The 14,941-nt window shown below is 38.0% G+C and overlaps 1 protein-coding gene across 1 annotated transcript in view; it reads right to left on the bottom strand.

Moving 5' to 3' along the window:
- Positions 1–1,560, bottom strand: part of LOC113056241 (extracellular serine/threonine protein kinase FAM20C-like) — a 37,272-nt gene extending 35,712 nt beyond the window's left edge. Inside the window, exon 1 of the mRNA XM_026222855.1 lies at positions 251–1,560. Within this exon, the coding sequence (XP_026078640.1) occupies positions 251–768 (518 nt within the window). The 5' untranslated portion in view covers positions 769–1,560. The remainder of the gene's footprint in view (positions 1–250) is intronic.
- Positions 1,561–14,941: the final 13,381 nt, after the last annotated feature.

The raw sequence follows: 14,941 nt of genomic DNA, 5'->3' as shown, positions 1-14,941 counted from the left end.
AATGCAATGAATGTTGTGCAATTTCAGAGATGACTCATATGCTGTTCTAATCCCCATGTGGTGTTTTAATTTACATTCTCAAGAATGCATAATAATAAAATATTATTAATATTTGTAATAATAACATCAAACACTATATTTTTTCACACTTTTATCTTACTTTTTCAATTTTCATCATCATCATTGGGAAATCAACATATTTGGGGAAAACATGATTTGTAAGAGGAAAAAACGGAGATTCTCAACCTACCAGTCTGGGTTCTCTGCAGCTTTAGGGTCAAATCTTATATCAGTGTTGACATTGAATAAAGTGTCTTCTTCTGTTAAAGGTGGCAATGGCCTGGTGTATAAAGGATGCTCAAATAGCGCAGAGAGCCTCGAACCCTTGACAACTGCGTTCTTCAAGGTAGAGTGCCGTGTCGCGTGCCTCTTCTCGTCACCTGTCAACTGCTCAAATCTTTTCAGAGCCTCGGATCGCTCCCCAACGGTGATCTTTTCCAGCGAGTGAGAGGACAGGTTTGAGTTCGGCTCGTTGCTGAAGTCTTGAAGTATTCTGAGCGTGTGTTTATTAGGCCAGCCGGACTCTGATCCCGGCTTGGCTCGATGCTTAGCCCAGTTCTGCGGCTCTTCGCTGGGTGTGTGTGAGCACGAGCACGCGCTACTGCTCCGTCTCTCCAGCCTCGGTAACAAGTCTATCATAATGTGCATAGAGCAGGCTATAAGAAACACCATCAGAATCAAGACGCGGAATTTTCTAAAGAGGATCATCTTCGGGGTCTCCTGTTCGAGAAAAGATTTGTTTGGAAAGGCAGGGATAAAAGTGAGCAAGCGCACTACATCGCCAACAGTATGAAAAACACGGGCTCCCAATTTTATGAGAAGAACACATGTAACAATTTCTTTTTTATTTGCCAGTTCAAGGGCAGAAAGTATGGTTTATTTAGCACAGCGCTCATCCAAATCCATGCGAAGCAATAATCCCGTTATTTACGTGCGCTCGAGATTAAATTCCACCCGTACAGTCATGAGACGTCAGAGCAATCTCCGTCACAATCACTCATAGTGTATTTCAACATTTAATAGCTGCAGACATTTGCGAAATAGCCTATAATCAAGTCAAACCTCGTCAGAGAAATTATCCACAAAAGTGCGTGTTCGCGCTGCCGCGGTGCATCTCAGTGTACGGAGAAAACATCTGTCCACACAACGCGCGAGCTCTCTTTCACAGCTGCACAAGTTCATTTGCGCTTCTTATCCGGTACAAATCAAAGATGTTCAGTCGTTGAAAGCGATGAGACGCATGGCAGCCTTGGCAGGTTTCGAGAAAGTGTGGCACCTCCTTCCGTCGACAAATGTGATCTTTGGAAAGTTTCAACGTTTCTTGATGAACATCCAGCTCAGGTGATGCTCGCCCTTTGACAAGCGCTTGAGGAAATACCTCTGTCGGATGGTCAGGGTGGGTGTGTTAAATATCATGATGCTGAAGCCCCTCACACAGAGAGGATTGGCTGAGCTTTAAAACAGGACAGACAGCCCAGGCTCGCTTCTTTCTGCAGCGTCAAAATGGGCAAGAAGAGGGCGTCTGAACACACACTACTACCAATTATTGTCTGAAATGACTTTTTAAGATGTATTTAACACGCCCTGACCACGCTCTACCACCTATTTTGGTGGAAAATATCTGGACTGTTTCTCACATGCCATGGAGCAGTTGACAAAGAGGCATAGGCTACTGCAAGAGGAAGTGATAGGCCTATAGGCAAGGTAAAATTATAGCCTATGCTTTAAAAGTGTCAATAGGTTCATCTTTTTGTACTGTGTGTACAGTAGGCTATGTTGTATAAACATAGGTTAAGAAATAAGGATCACTCACTGAAGGGAAATAATTGTTCAAATGATTCATCAAAGTGAAGATGAAAATGAAATGAAAAGTGTTGCATGATATTTCTTTTTACGCGTTTTACAGCATTGCACATTATAACAAACCTGCACAATTTTGTTGAGCTTATGAATGTAATGGCCAATCAGAGGCGTTCAGATGAATCATCGCTGAAGCCCTGGAGTTTTGTTCAGTGCACGCGCTCGCGACCAGAATTCACTGGCTTCATTGATTAACGGGAGTTTCTGAAAATGCTTAAATTCATGCTATACTGAAGTCAGTGATAATATTAATATTCTTTGCATGTTTTTTGTCATTTCTTTCCCGTTTGAATAACCGTGGAATAAGGTCGCGCTCCTGAAGAAAGCCTCTTCAGAAGAAATCAAAACGCACAACACTCAGCATCCTGAGGTAAAAATACAAAATGGAAAGTTTTTATATTTTAAATACCGTTAGTTAGGCAACAGCACACAATGTTTTCACCATTATGACTCCTTAATAGTGCTATAAACAGTTCAATAAGCAAATACTATAATATTAGGTCCCTTTTTTATCTTAGCTGAAACATCTCACAGCAACCAGATGATTCATTGCTGATTGATTCCAGAATGAACTGGTTGTGCCAAAGTTTCATTATCCCATGAATAAACATCTGATGAATCTGCCGTTTGAATGAATCGTTTGAATGAACCACTCAGTGACTCACCCAGTAAACACCAAAAATCTCACTATTTTGTTGAAAAGTATCATTTCCGCCATTATTTCTTGTTTGTACAGTATATTAAAAATATTTCAAATAATCTCATTATATTATTTGATGCAGTTGTATTTTTCAGTGTAAGTGATTAAATTGGCTAACGTATAGATAGATAATTATAGGGGGGGTGAAATGCTATTTCATTCATACTGAGTTTTTTACACTGTTAAAGAGTTGGATTCCCATGCTAAACATGGACAAAGTTTCAAAAATTAAGTTGTACATTTGAAGGAGTATTTCTCTTCCAAAAATACTCCTTCCGGTTTGTCACAAGTTTCGGAAAGTTTTTTTCGCGTATGGCTCTGTGTGACGTTAGATGGAGCGTAATTTCCTTATATGGGTCCTAGGTCACGTCTGCCGGAAGAGCGCGCGCTCCCGTATAGCAGAGCACTGAGAGCACAACAGACATTCACTGATCAGAGAGCGTCGCGAAATGTCACAAAAGAAGTGTATTTTTGGTTGCCAGGGCAAGACAACCCTGCACAAGGGAGCAGTGGACGGAGTTTATTTTTACAGAGCATCAACGGAGTTGTGCAAGTGTTTGTGTTTGTTCCCTGCATTTCGAAAATGCTTGTTTTACAAACGTTGCCCAGTTTGACGACGGATTTGCGTATCGCTTATTTCTTAAGGATGATGCAATCCCAACGAAAAAGGGCCACGATCGTGTGTTGGAACCGCAGGCGGTGAGTAAAACTGCTTCAAATATCTCTGCCTCCTTGTTAGTGCCCCCCCTCCCATGCCGGAGACCTGGGTTCGAGCCCCGCTCGGAGCGAGTCGTTGCTGCTGCTGCTCTCGTTCAGTTTCAGCCTCGGGATCTGATTCTGGATCATAAATATACGCTGAATCTGACTGTAAGCCATGGTTTGTTTTGGTTGGTTTTTTCCTCACGGTGTCACAGCTTCCAAAAGCTCTCAACGCAAAAGCCTACTGGCGCTCGTGATTCTTTAGCTCCGCCCACACGTCACGCTTCCAGTCGGTCGTGTTTTTCCGTGTATCTTTCTCTTATGAATATAATAAAACTAAAGACTTTTTGGAGTTATGAAGGATGCAGTACTACTCTATAGGTATAGGTACTCAAGATTAGCAGGATATTGAGTGAAAATGAGCATTTCAATCCCCCCCCCCCAGCCTTTATTGAATTTATAGATCAAATGTAAGAATTTGAAATTAAAGTATTAATGAGATTAGTGGGAAAATGCCCTCTATACAAGTAAAACAATAAATAAAATATAAAAACTACACAGATTTATATGTCACAGCTTATAGAAAACTGACACCCATCTGGTTTGCTTTTGCTGAAATTTTACATTCATAAATGTACTTTTTTCAAAATTCCTCCATGATTAGTGGCTTTTAAAGAGGGATTAGGAGACATAAAGAGGGTTGAAAAGTCCGGAAGCAAGGTATTATTCTTTAGGATTTTGGTTTTATTATGTAAGAGCCTCCTACACCCCTATATTTTCTTCTACTTTGTATTTATTGATTTTTTTTTAATTATTTTTTTATTTATTTTTTTATTTATCTTTAGTTTATTATGTGGTATGTTGTATAGAAGTTTAATGTCAGTTTTTTTTTAAGTAAAAATCTTTCATTTATGAATGCCTTTATGTTGTTGTTCAAAAAGAATACTATACTGAAATTAAAATGACAACAATTAATTGAATTAATAAATATGATGCCAGCTAACATCTTGAATTTTAGCTGTTTTTAGCTCATTTTAAAGCCTGCTTTGTCTTATTTTAAATCATTTTTAGGTCTCCTTCGAAGCTTGCCGTGGCCCCTAGTGGGTCCTGACCATTGGTTGAGAACCACTTCTTTAAATCTTCAGTCCAAATGACCAACAACAGTGAATTCTACAATTCCAAACTGTAAAGCTCCAAATATCTATTTAAATAATGTGTAAGACTGACATAAACCTTGGCATAATAATACCAGATCAATCAAGATTCCAATCAATAAAATATGCCATTAAAATTCACTTTGATGTAAAAATGTACATGAAATGAACCTGTGTCTCCTAATACAAAGGACAGGTTCGGCGTATCACAGAGAAATGCATGTAGACAGAACTAATTACTTACTTACTTAATTATCATTTATTAGGTCAAATGTCACATTTTTGAGAACTGTCAGAGACGACAATGAAAGGTTGATTGTTTGCAGAAGGAATTTTCCTTGCAGTATTTTGTGACAATACTCCAAAAAAAAGAGCACTGTCTGTTGGTTGGATGCTTGTATATAGAAAAAGAGCTAATTAATGATCACTGATTTCAATCAAGGTTCGATTTCACTGTGAGAGCTTCTGTTTTTTCCTCGAGTCGCATCACTGCATTTTCCTCGATAAGAGCCTGAGCTCTAACTTTTGTTGTTCTAGGAACCATAACAGTTATGGACCCCTGCGGGGTCCGGCCTTACATTGTCATAACTCTCACCATAACAATAACTCAGCCATGTGCCCGTGTCTTTCACCTATGTGTTGTATATCGAAAGCAAAGGTGTCTAGCCATTTAAACCAGAATGCACATCTCGTGTCAACACTAGATCCATCTCTGTCACATCTCTCCCTATCGAGCAGGCCAGTAGAATGGCACTGGCTATAGAGCTCTACAGATGGCAAAGGCAACTCCGAGGATTTGTTCCTTTCAAAGTGCTGACTACAGCAAAGGCTGTATATAAGCCTGAATAGATTTATGACCACTCCTGTATGTCTCTGCAAGGTATCAGGGTGGACCATTAGATACAGTTCTGTGAACAGAGATAGGGGATTATGCTGAAGATAGAGATACAGATACAGATAGGGCGAGGGCATGAAAGCATTGGCTGACATGTCCATTCATTATTTAGTCAGAGATTTATGCTACAATTTGCTTGGATGGCGATGGGTTTAAAATTAATTTAGAGTGGTCAATATGCTTTAAATGACACCTATGTGATCAGAAAAGAGCAGTGAGGAGGTGTAAAGGGATTGACTTTATCTTTACATTAGTATTAAAGACACTTTTCCACATGACCTCACAAAACTCAACAAACGCATAGTTGTTTCTGCGGCATTCATTTATTATTCATATTATGAGGCTTGCTGTATCACATGCATCCAAAAAAGGCATACTTAAATGTATAAAAGCACCACTTGATAATGAATTATGAGATGGATCACTTTTGCTTTGTACATTTTAAGTAATGCTAACGTTTCTGCTTTTTGTTGAAGAGACACATACAATTGTTTCTGGATGAATTATGGACATAATTTATGCACATTGCCACATTTGGTCTGTTTCAGAGGACTGAATCCATGAAGCTGAGATAACTGAACTGATGCAGAAATACATCATATTAAAACACATTGAAAAAAATCACAGAAGTAAATAAAAATTATAAAGGAGACAGTTTTATAATGACTCAAAATGATGTAGAATTCAAATTAAAAAAATCTATTTTAATTTTAATTAAAAAGTCTGATACCATATTAATTGTAGAGATAATTCTGATTAAAGTCAACTTGTTTCCAAAGAGTCATCACTGCTTAACAAAAAATAAATAAAATAATAAATGTGAAATATAAAAACATTTTTATAGTTCTTTGCTGATTTAGATTGTTTTTTTGTTTTTGTTTTTGTTGGTTTGTTTGTTTTTTGTAATTTGAATAAACTACTAGAAACATATTTACTTTAAAAAAACAGGTCATTTTTGTTTAACTTTCATATGCACCATCATCTACAGTAAACAAACAGTGTCTTATGATAGCTAGAAATATGGTGATTAGCAGAAGAGGTAAACAGTGTACCCATGAAAAGACTGTACTCTGGTGCCAGCATATATGTGGTAACACACAAGACTAAAATAGGCCAGAGCAGTAACATTTTGAAAGATCTGCTTCTCCCTCCATTCTCTCACTGCCCTACCTCTACTCACTGTTTCTCTTCTGTCTTCACCTTTTTTATTTTTAGCAACATTTTGCAACTACTGTACACCTATTTGGTCTGTTTAAGCGAATGCCAATAAGTAAGAGGTCACAAAAACAAAGCATGCAATGTTTATGTCTTGAATGGATGAACCAGAGAAATAAGTTGCCCACTACAGGCTCCATATAACACTATAATTAGCTCTGCGTGGATGGTTTTAATGAGTGTGAGGTTTGACAGTGAAGCTTTCTAGCTGCTCAAATGATTTCGTTAGGCTTGTGTTTATTCCAGTGTGTGGGTTTTAATGTGTGTCCCTAAGGATGACTGGTCAGCACTGATTATAGTAAAAACCCCCTTGGCCTGTCCAAATAACAGTCATCTGTGTCACACTGTTTGTTATTATGCTCAAGACCTATGTGTGTGTGTGTGTAGATATATATATATATATATATATATATATATATATATATATATTCAAGCTGCAAATGACAGCCAAAGATTTTTGGTTTGTTGTTATATAGCATCGCTAAGCAAAGCTGGATGATTTGAATAAATGTAGGACTTATTGACTCCTGAATCTGACTGTACAGCTGAGATTAATAATATTACCTTTGCATCTGAGAATCAGTTTGCATTTCATGGTTATTTGAAAGAGGGTTGCACATTTATTAGCATATCCTACTTGTGTGAACATGATCACACACGTCTGCTTGGACTGGTAAGATCTCCCTTACCTTCAGCTAATCATTCTGTTGAAGAAATATATGTTTTATTCATTGGAATTATTTGATGTGCCGGTGCAGATGATTAGAGTTCAGAGCTTCCTGACTGAATGTGGCTGTAGCATGTGTGCCACACACCTTCTTATTCACCACCACCTGCTATTTTAACCTTGTGATGAGTCAGTGATCACCAGTGGTCAGAATGCTGCTCCCTTAAGTCTACAGCCAGCACTTTCCACGAATGGGGTACAAAACAGGGCCTGAAACTGAAGAAAAAATGGAAGTAATTACAGTAAGTGTTGCAAATTGATAGCCTTAATTAAACTTTCACTCAATAGGTAATTGCTAGTTTGGGATCAAATGTTGGTTTGTAGATATTAAGAAACTTATACTTCCCATGAATTAAACAAGAAGATTTGTATAATCATTAGGTCTGTTTTTGCATTTATTTGTTTGATCACAAGATGTGAGACACAGATGAAAACTGTTTTTTAATTAATTTGATTTTATTTTGAAGATGAAAGATAAATGAATGAACATTTATTTAATTAAAACTATAAAAGAGTTTTAACTACACTGATCAAATTAAGAGTTTGTCAAAATTTTTGATAGATAATTGCTGGAAACTCTTGAGAAGGTCAAGACCTATGAAAAAGCAACAAGCCAAAAAAATAATTAGCTAAAACTTTAATTAAAATTACAAATAGTTTTCATTAATTGGGAAAAAATTATATATATAACATGGAAAATGAAACACAAAGAACATATATAAAAATGTTGCCGTCTAAAGGGGTCATTTGATGTTGCTTAAAAGAACATTATTTGGTGTATTTGGTGTAATGAAATGTGTTTATGCGGCTTAAGGTTAAAAAAAAAATGATTATATTATTTTCCACATACTGTAAATTATTGTTCTGAAAAGCCAGGTGTGCTCTGATTAGTCAGCTATCCAGATCGTTGTGATTGGTCGAATACCTCATGCGTGTGACATAAATGTTACGCCTCTCATCATACTGTGATGCTGTGTCCTGGTCAAAAAACAATAAAACCCATCATAAAAGAACCATTTGTTGCATCCAGTGGGGACATATTTACTGATTATAATCACTTATATTGTCTATTTATGTGTTGCATTGCATATCGCGCCAAGTAAACATAAAACCATGTCTACATTTGTGATTGGAGAAACAATAAACAACAAGCACTGCTCTACACTGCTCAAAACTCATGTTTGAATCATCAGTGGCAAATCCTTTACATATGTAAACATACTTACAGTCTGTGAGTCAAAACAGCCGGCGCTGTAGTCTAATGTACTCTCCCAGGATTAGGAAGCAATCCTCCATTAAATGTGTTGCACACATCTGAATATTTGGGTTGAACTGTTCTGGAACAGTGTTGTAAATTCTTTGGGTGAACATTTGGGCAGTGTTATGCAAATCTTCCCACACAGTGATGTAGACATGTGAGGGTGTGTTTAAACGAGGCGTTCTAGGAGGCCGTGGAAGAGTCTTAATTCTATAAAGAATATCGGTAACACTTTAGAATAGGTAACACTTATTAGTTGCTTATTAGCATGCATATTACTAGACTATTAGCCATGTATTAGTGCTAATTAAGAAAATATTAATGCCTTATTCTACTTGACCTTATTGTACATCCCTAATCTTACCCAATAGCTAAACCTACAACTACCTTACTAACTATTAATAAGCAGCAAATTAAGAATTTATTGAGAGAAATGTCATAGTTAATAGTTAAAAAGTGTTACCTATTCTAAAGTGTTACCAGAATATCTCTTTGGGTTTCAGACTTCAGTCTTATCTATTCATGAACAGGTTGTAACACTCCAAAGAGAAAGGACAACTTGAAATTGCATCATATGACCCCATTAATCATATTAGATATGTATTTTGATTTAAAATTTAGACATTATAGAAAATGTCGATCCATGTGTGAGATATAATAAATAAATATATATAATATAATAATTAAACATTAGTTTTTTAAAATTTATACAGATAACTTTTAGGAAATATATCCCAATAAAATTAATAATAATCATATCAGAATAATATATTTGGCCTACCTTTTACTTATGTGAACACTTCATCATTAACATATCATACAAAAAATTATTAAAATATATGTATATATATCATCATGTTTTAAAAAATATCAGTTTAAACTTCTGATATACTGTTTTCTGAGTGCACACATAAAGAAAGGCTGGCTACGAGTAGGCTACAAAACAAAACAATTTTTTTTTTTTTACATTTAAAAAAAATTATTAATTAAAAAAGTCTTTCTCTTTATTTATTCATTGTCTAAATATTTAGTAAATTAGTAAATAATTTAATAAATCACTGCTCTGTTGTCTCCTCTGAGGCTGGGACTCTAAACAGTGTTTAATGCTCGTCTGTGCAGCAGAAGACAGAATAGTTAGCATGCTTTGCTTAAACCTTCACAATGACATTAGAACTGGTACCCTGCTGATGCTTGCAAAATCAAAATGAGGGCACCATGGGTGGAAATTTACAAGATTAAGGGGCGGTAATTATAATGAGATCCCTTTGCCACGTCACCAAGGAAGGGAAATCTGATGCGCTCGTCTTTTCAGACACTTGCCGAAAAAGGCTTGCCAAAACAAAGTTACTGGGTTAATCTTTTTTACGTTTCCTTGTTTGGTAGATGCATAGGGACCTGATTATTGCACTTAAAACCTGGAAAACTCAAATTTTCATGATATGTCAAATTTAACTGAATTTTAGTTGTAATGAAAATAAAGTCAAAAATAAATATTTGGAATTTTCTTTTATAATAATTACAAAGGTGCATAGCAAAATTAATCAACCATTAACTATATATATATCGTAAATACTAATTCAAAACATTAATAAATAAATAAAAAATGTTAGTCTGTCTTTTCTTCTGTCGTCTCCTCACTAGAAGTCAAATCTATTGAGAAATAATTCATTTAAAATGTGTGGTGTATAATATTAATCATAACAATTTCAAACCGTTGACTTGCATGTCTGACTCCCATCATTAAAATGTTGGCAGGCTTTGAATGTACAGATTTATAGCCATCATAATTAGTTGCATGAACTTTTCCTTCTCTCCACAATCGTACCATTCACAGCTCCCTTGCAATTATGTGAGTGCTGACTCGGCAGGTTATCTTCTTGCAGCTTCTAGCAGTTATGAGTTAGTAGACACTTGGCTGTGGCAGGTAGCAGTGTTAGCTAAGACCTTTATTACCAAGTCTGTCTCCCTGCAAAATGTCACCATGCTGTATTGTTAGGAGGCAAGATTCAAACACCTGCATAAACATGAGGTTACAGGGCATTGGCAGAGCTGTTCTGCCTGAGTTAGGCCAAGCAGGCTGTCAGGTTTTGGTGACTTAACTCACAGTTCAGTTATTTAGAACATCACTACATGAAATACATCACCGTGTGCCAGACAGAAAACCTGTGAAATACTCACACCCTTAGTGTGCAGCTGCCGTACACTAAAACGGCTGTGCTCTGCAGATCTTGATTACCCTTTTCCTGGCTTTAGATTTATTTTTAACATATTTCACAGCACATGCTTCATCACTTCATAAAACAATTCTGCTAAATGAGGGCTGTGTAGTTATTTAGCTCTCTATATACAGTGAATCTGTTGTTAGCATTTTTTAAATGGGTGTGAAATGTCTTGCTTGAGCGAAGCTAAACGTTTTAATGTTTTTGCCACTCTAAACTGGATCCTAATAGTCTCACATGTATTTAAGGGGTTTTGTGCATTTGCCAATTACCAGCTTAAAAATAGTTTATTGTAATTCTAATTCTGGCACTGTGAGGTCTGAGAGCGGGTTTGAGGGATGGAAGACTAATGTGAGAGCCATATCTGTTATCAGTCTCTCAAAGAGATTGTGTGTATAAAGAGCGAAGTATCTAAAAATGAGAGCATGTTGAAAGCACAATGAAAATAGTATGTAGATGTGTGCATGTTACATTTACTGCTTTGCTGTAGTGGGCAGGTCCTGTCATGACTATTAGGGGACAGTGCTAGATTTCATGAAGGCTGAGCTTTCCTTCAGTGTAACATAGATTGACCTCTCTGCTGAAGTGTGAGGGACTTTCCCTGAGGGTAAACAGGAGCGTTGCTATAGTCTCTAACAGTACAAAAGCTTTATTGAGGAGCGATTGTGATTCTGTGTCCTCATGTTGCCTTATCAAATGTCACGAGAAACCCAATGTCATGTCGCGTCCTTTTGCTTTGCTCCTGCTGACATAAGGATTTAAAAGGCATTTTAGAATAAAGAATATAATATTATTTGAATGTACAATAATTATTGAAAATATAATGTTATTGAATATATTATTTGAAATATGATGCCTTGACCTTCAATTTTGAATTGTCTGAATTCTACAATGATGTTCTTTAAATAGAACAAGCTGATGCACATGTACAATATTGTGTAACACAAGCAATATCAAACAAGCAAGAGTGTGAAAACAGCACAATTATTTATTTATTTATTTATCTATTTATTTATTTAGTTTTTTTTTTTTAATTTGTTGTGTCCCTTAGGATAAATTTGCCTTGGCTAATAATGAAAACACAGTTGACGTATTGTAACCAAAGTGGAATGGAAAATAAAAATAATTTTAACTTTTTTATAACTTTTTATCTCTCAATTCTTTTTTTATCAGAACTGCATGATATAAACTCACAAATGCAAGGTGAAAAGCTGCAGTTACCTTTTTAAAGAAAAAAACATTTTATTCAGTGGTGAAAACAGGCTTCTGTAGATATCTATGGTAGCAGCACATAAAAAGTACTTACAATTAACATAAAATATTATATAATATTTCTTTACATAAAAGTTCAATAAACAGAATGCATAGAGTAACTGAAGGCAAATCAAAATCATTGCGCATCTCCAACAAACACCCATTCACTCCTGAATGATTCAGTGTTCTGAACAAATCAATTGAGTGAATGATTTAATGACAATAGTGAAGTCAACTCAAGTCACCTTTATTTTTATAGTGCTTTAAACATAATACATTGCGTTAAAGCAACTGAACAACATTCATTAGGAAAACAGTGTGTCAATAATGCAAAATGACAGTTTAAAGCAGTTCATCATTGAATTCAGTGATGTCATCTCTGTTCAGTTTAAATAGTGTCTGTGCATTTGATGTATCCTGCAGAAAATCCCCACAACCGATATGCAGATTGACAGTGTTTGGTTTGTTCTGAATATTTGAGGTTTGGTATGTCTCGGTTACATACGTAACCCTCGTTCCCAGATGGAGGGAATGGAGACGTTATGTCGAACATCATCAACTACCTCTTCTGTCAGTTTAAATAAATAACTGCTCACTGAGATCTGCACTGTGTACTTCACTGGTTTGCACTCTATCTGCCATGTGCCTTGTGTTGCTTTAATTATAGTTTTTACATGACCAATTTGGATATTTGTATAGTTGTACTTTATATTTTATTATCTGAATTTAATATTCTACTGTTAGTGTTCTCTGTATGCACCAAGGGTCTGAGAGTACAGCAATTTCAATTCTCTGTATGTATGTACATTACATGTGGAAGAACTTGCAATAAAGCAGACTTGACTTGACTTGATATGGGGTCTCACTTGGGAGGCCAATCATCCAGAGTTTAAGAGAAAACGGCAATGAAAATTGGCTAGCGGATTTCGCATGGTGAGCCACTCTCCGTGCCTACAAATATATAAGGCGAAAGTATGCATCCATTAATTCAGGTTTTATGCTGAGGAACCGAGAACGTGTCTCGGCAACAATGAATGGTTCCATGTTGTGGCACGGGGACATAACATCTCCGTTCCCTCCATCAGGGAACGAGGGTTATGTACGTAAAAAAGACGTTCCCTATCTGTCGGTCACAACAAGTTATGTCGAATGACATATGGGGTCCATGGAAAATTCCACAACCTGAACACCATCACAACCCTGTTGCGCTGCAATTGTGGACAAGCCGTGGTGTGCCACAAAAGCTATGCTAAGGTCGTAACCTTCCCAAAGCCCCAGCGCAAATTCACTGACCTTGGTAGCTAAGGGGCTAAACAGTGAGTAGATCACTGCTGGAGAAGGCAATGCTGCTGTTCCGTGATCAAAATATTTTTTGGAAGGGATTTCAACCTTCAGCGAAAGATTGCTTCAAATGTTTACTGTTTGTTCTTTCAGCCTGGCAGAACAGTGGGGAAGCGACCCTTAAGAAAAAAGGTTGCTACGGATACCACATCCTACCCATAGGGATGTGATGTGGAAATCCTGATATGGACTGACCCAGGGGGCAATACTGCATATGGAATGGGTCTCTGAGGCAGGTCCTACCTTAGAGTAGGGATGGAACAACGGCCAGAAGAGACTGCCAGAATTGGTCTGTCAAGTGAAGATACGGGTTTACTGAGAGGGAAACCATAACGTGGAAGAATACACATATGGTATTAGGAAATCAAGCTATAAGGACACGCAGCCCAGTACAGAGACTGACCGGAGTTCGTCACTAGGGGAAGAAAGGCACTCGTATCCCCATGTGAGGGAGAATGGCGCAGCAAGCATGACACTGAGCCTGTCCTTCCTGTCATTTACCTCTTAACCAACACAAGGGAAGAAACTGGCTCTACACAATGGTTGTAAAACCTCAAAAGTGTTAGGTGTCGCCCAGCCCACAACACTCCGAGTGGAGTGACTCTCACCCCCAGGGGGCACAGCTCGTCTTGGGATTGGTACACCAAGGTGATGGCATCCACTATCCAATGGGCCAACCTCTGTTTGGAGACGGCCTTCCCTTTCTGCTGACCTCCAAAGCAGACAAGGAGCTGCTCAGAGCTTCTGAAGCTCTGGGTGCAGTCCACATATAAGCAAAGCATTCTTAGGGGACACAGCAATGCCAAGGCTGGATCTGCCGCCTCCAGGGGCAGTGCTTGCAGGTTCACCACCTGATCTGCGAAGGGAGTGGGGAGAACCTTGGGCATGTATCCAGGCTGGGGTCTCAGGACAATGTGAGAGTAGGATGGCCCGAACACAAGGCACTTTTCACTTAACAAAAATGTTTGGAGGTCCTCGACCCTCTTGATGGAAGTGAGCGTGATCAGAAGCACGGTCTTAAGAGAGGAACTTTAACTCAACTGAATCAAGTTGCTCAAAGGGACCCCTCTGAAGTCCAGCCAGGACAACAGAGAGAACCCAGGAGGGTTTTAGGGGTGACCTAGGAGGGTTCAACCTTCTGGCACCCCTCACATACCTAACAATCAGGTCATGCCTTCCCAGGGACTGGGTGTACACTAACATGGTGGCATACACTTTCAAGGTGGAGGGTGACAGCCTACTCTCCATCCTGTCTTGCAAGATAGGCCTGCCTGAGTGATAGTGTACCACCTACCACCGATCTCTCGGTTGACCTGAAGCCCCTGTGATCGCACAACTCCTCTCATGACCAGGCCATGATGAGGCAGTCATTGAGATGAAGGATTGAAGTTCCTGATGCCTACTTCCCATAGTGGTGAAAGGGTGCCTTCCACGACCTTCGTGAAGACACAGAGGACAGGGATTGCAAAGTGGGGGACCTTGTACTGCCATGCCCGACCCTCAAATGCAAACAGCAATCTCCCGTGTTCCTGGTGGGACTGGCCAGAGACGCATGGAGA

This window comes from Carassius auratus, chromosome 37 (genome assembly GCF_003368295.1).
Source record: "Carassius auratus strain Wakin chromosome 37, ASM336829v1, whole genome shotgun sequence".
In the NCBI taxonomy this organism is placed as follows: Eukaryota; Metazoa; Chordata; class Actinopteri; order Cypriniformes; family Cyprinidae; genus Carassius; species Carassius auratus.
Note: the sequence above shows the minus strand (reverse complement) of the source record. Positions and strands in the feature narration are given on the sequence as shown.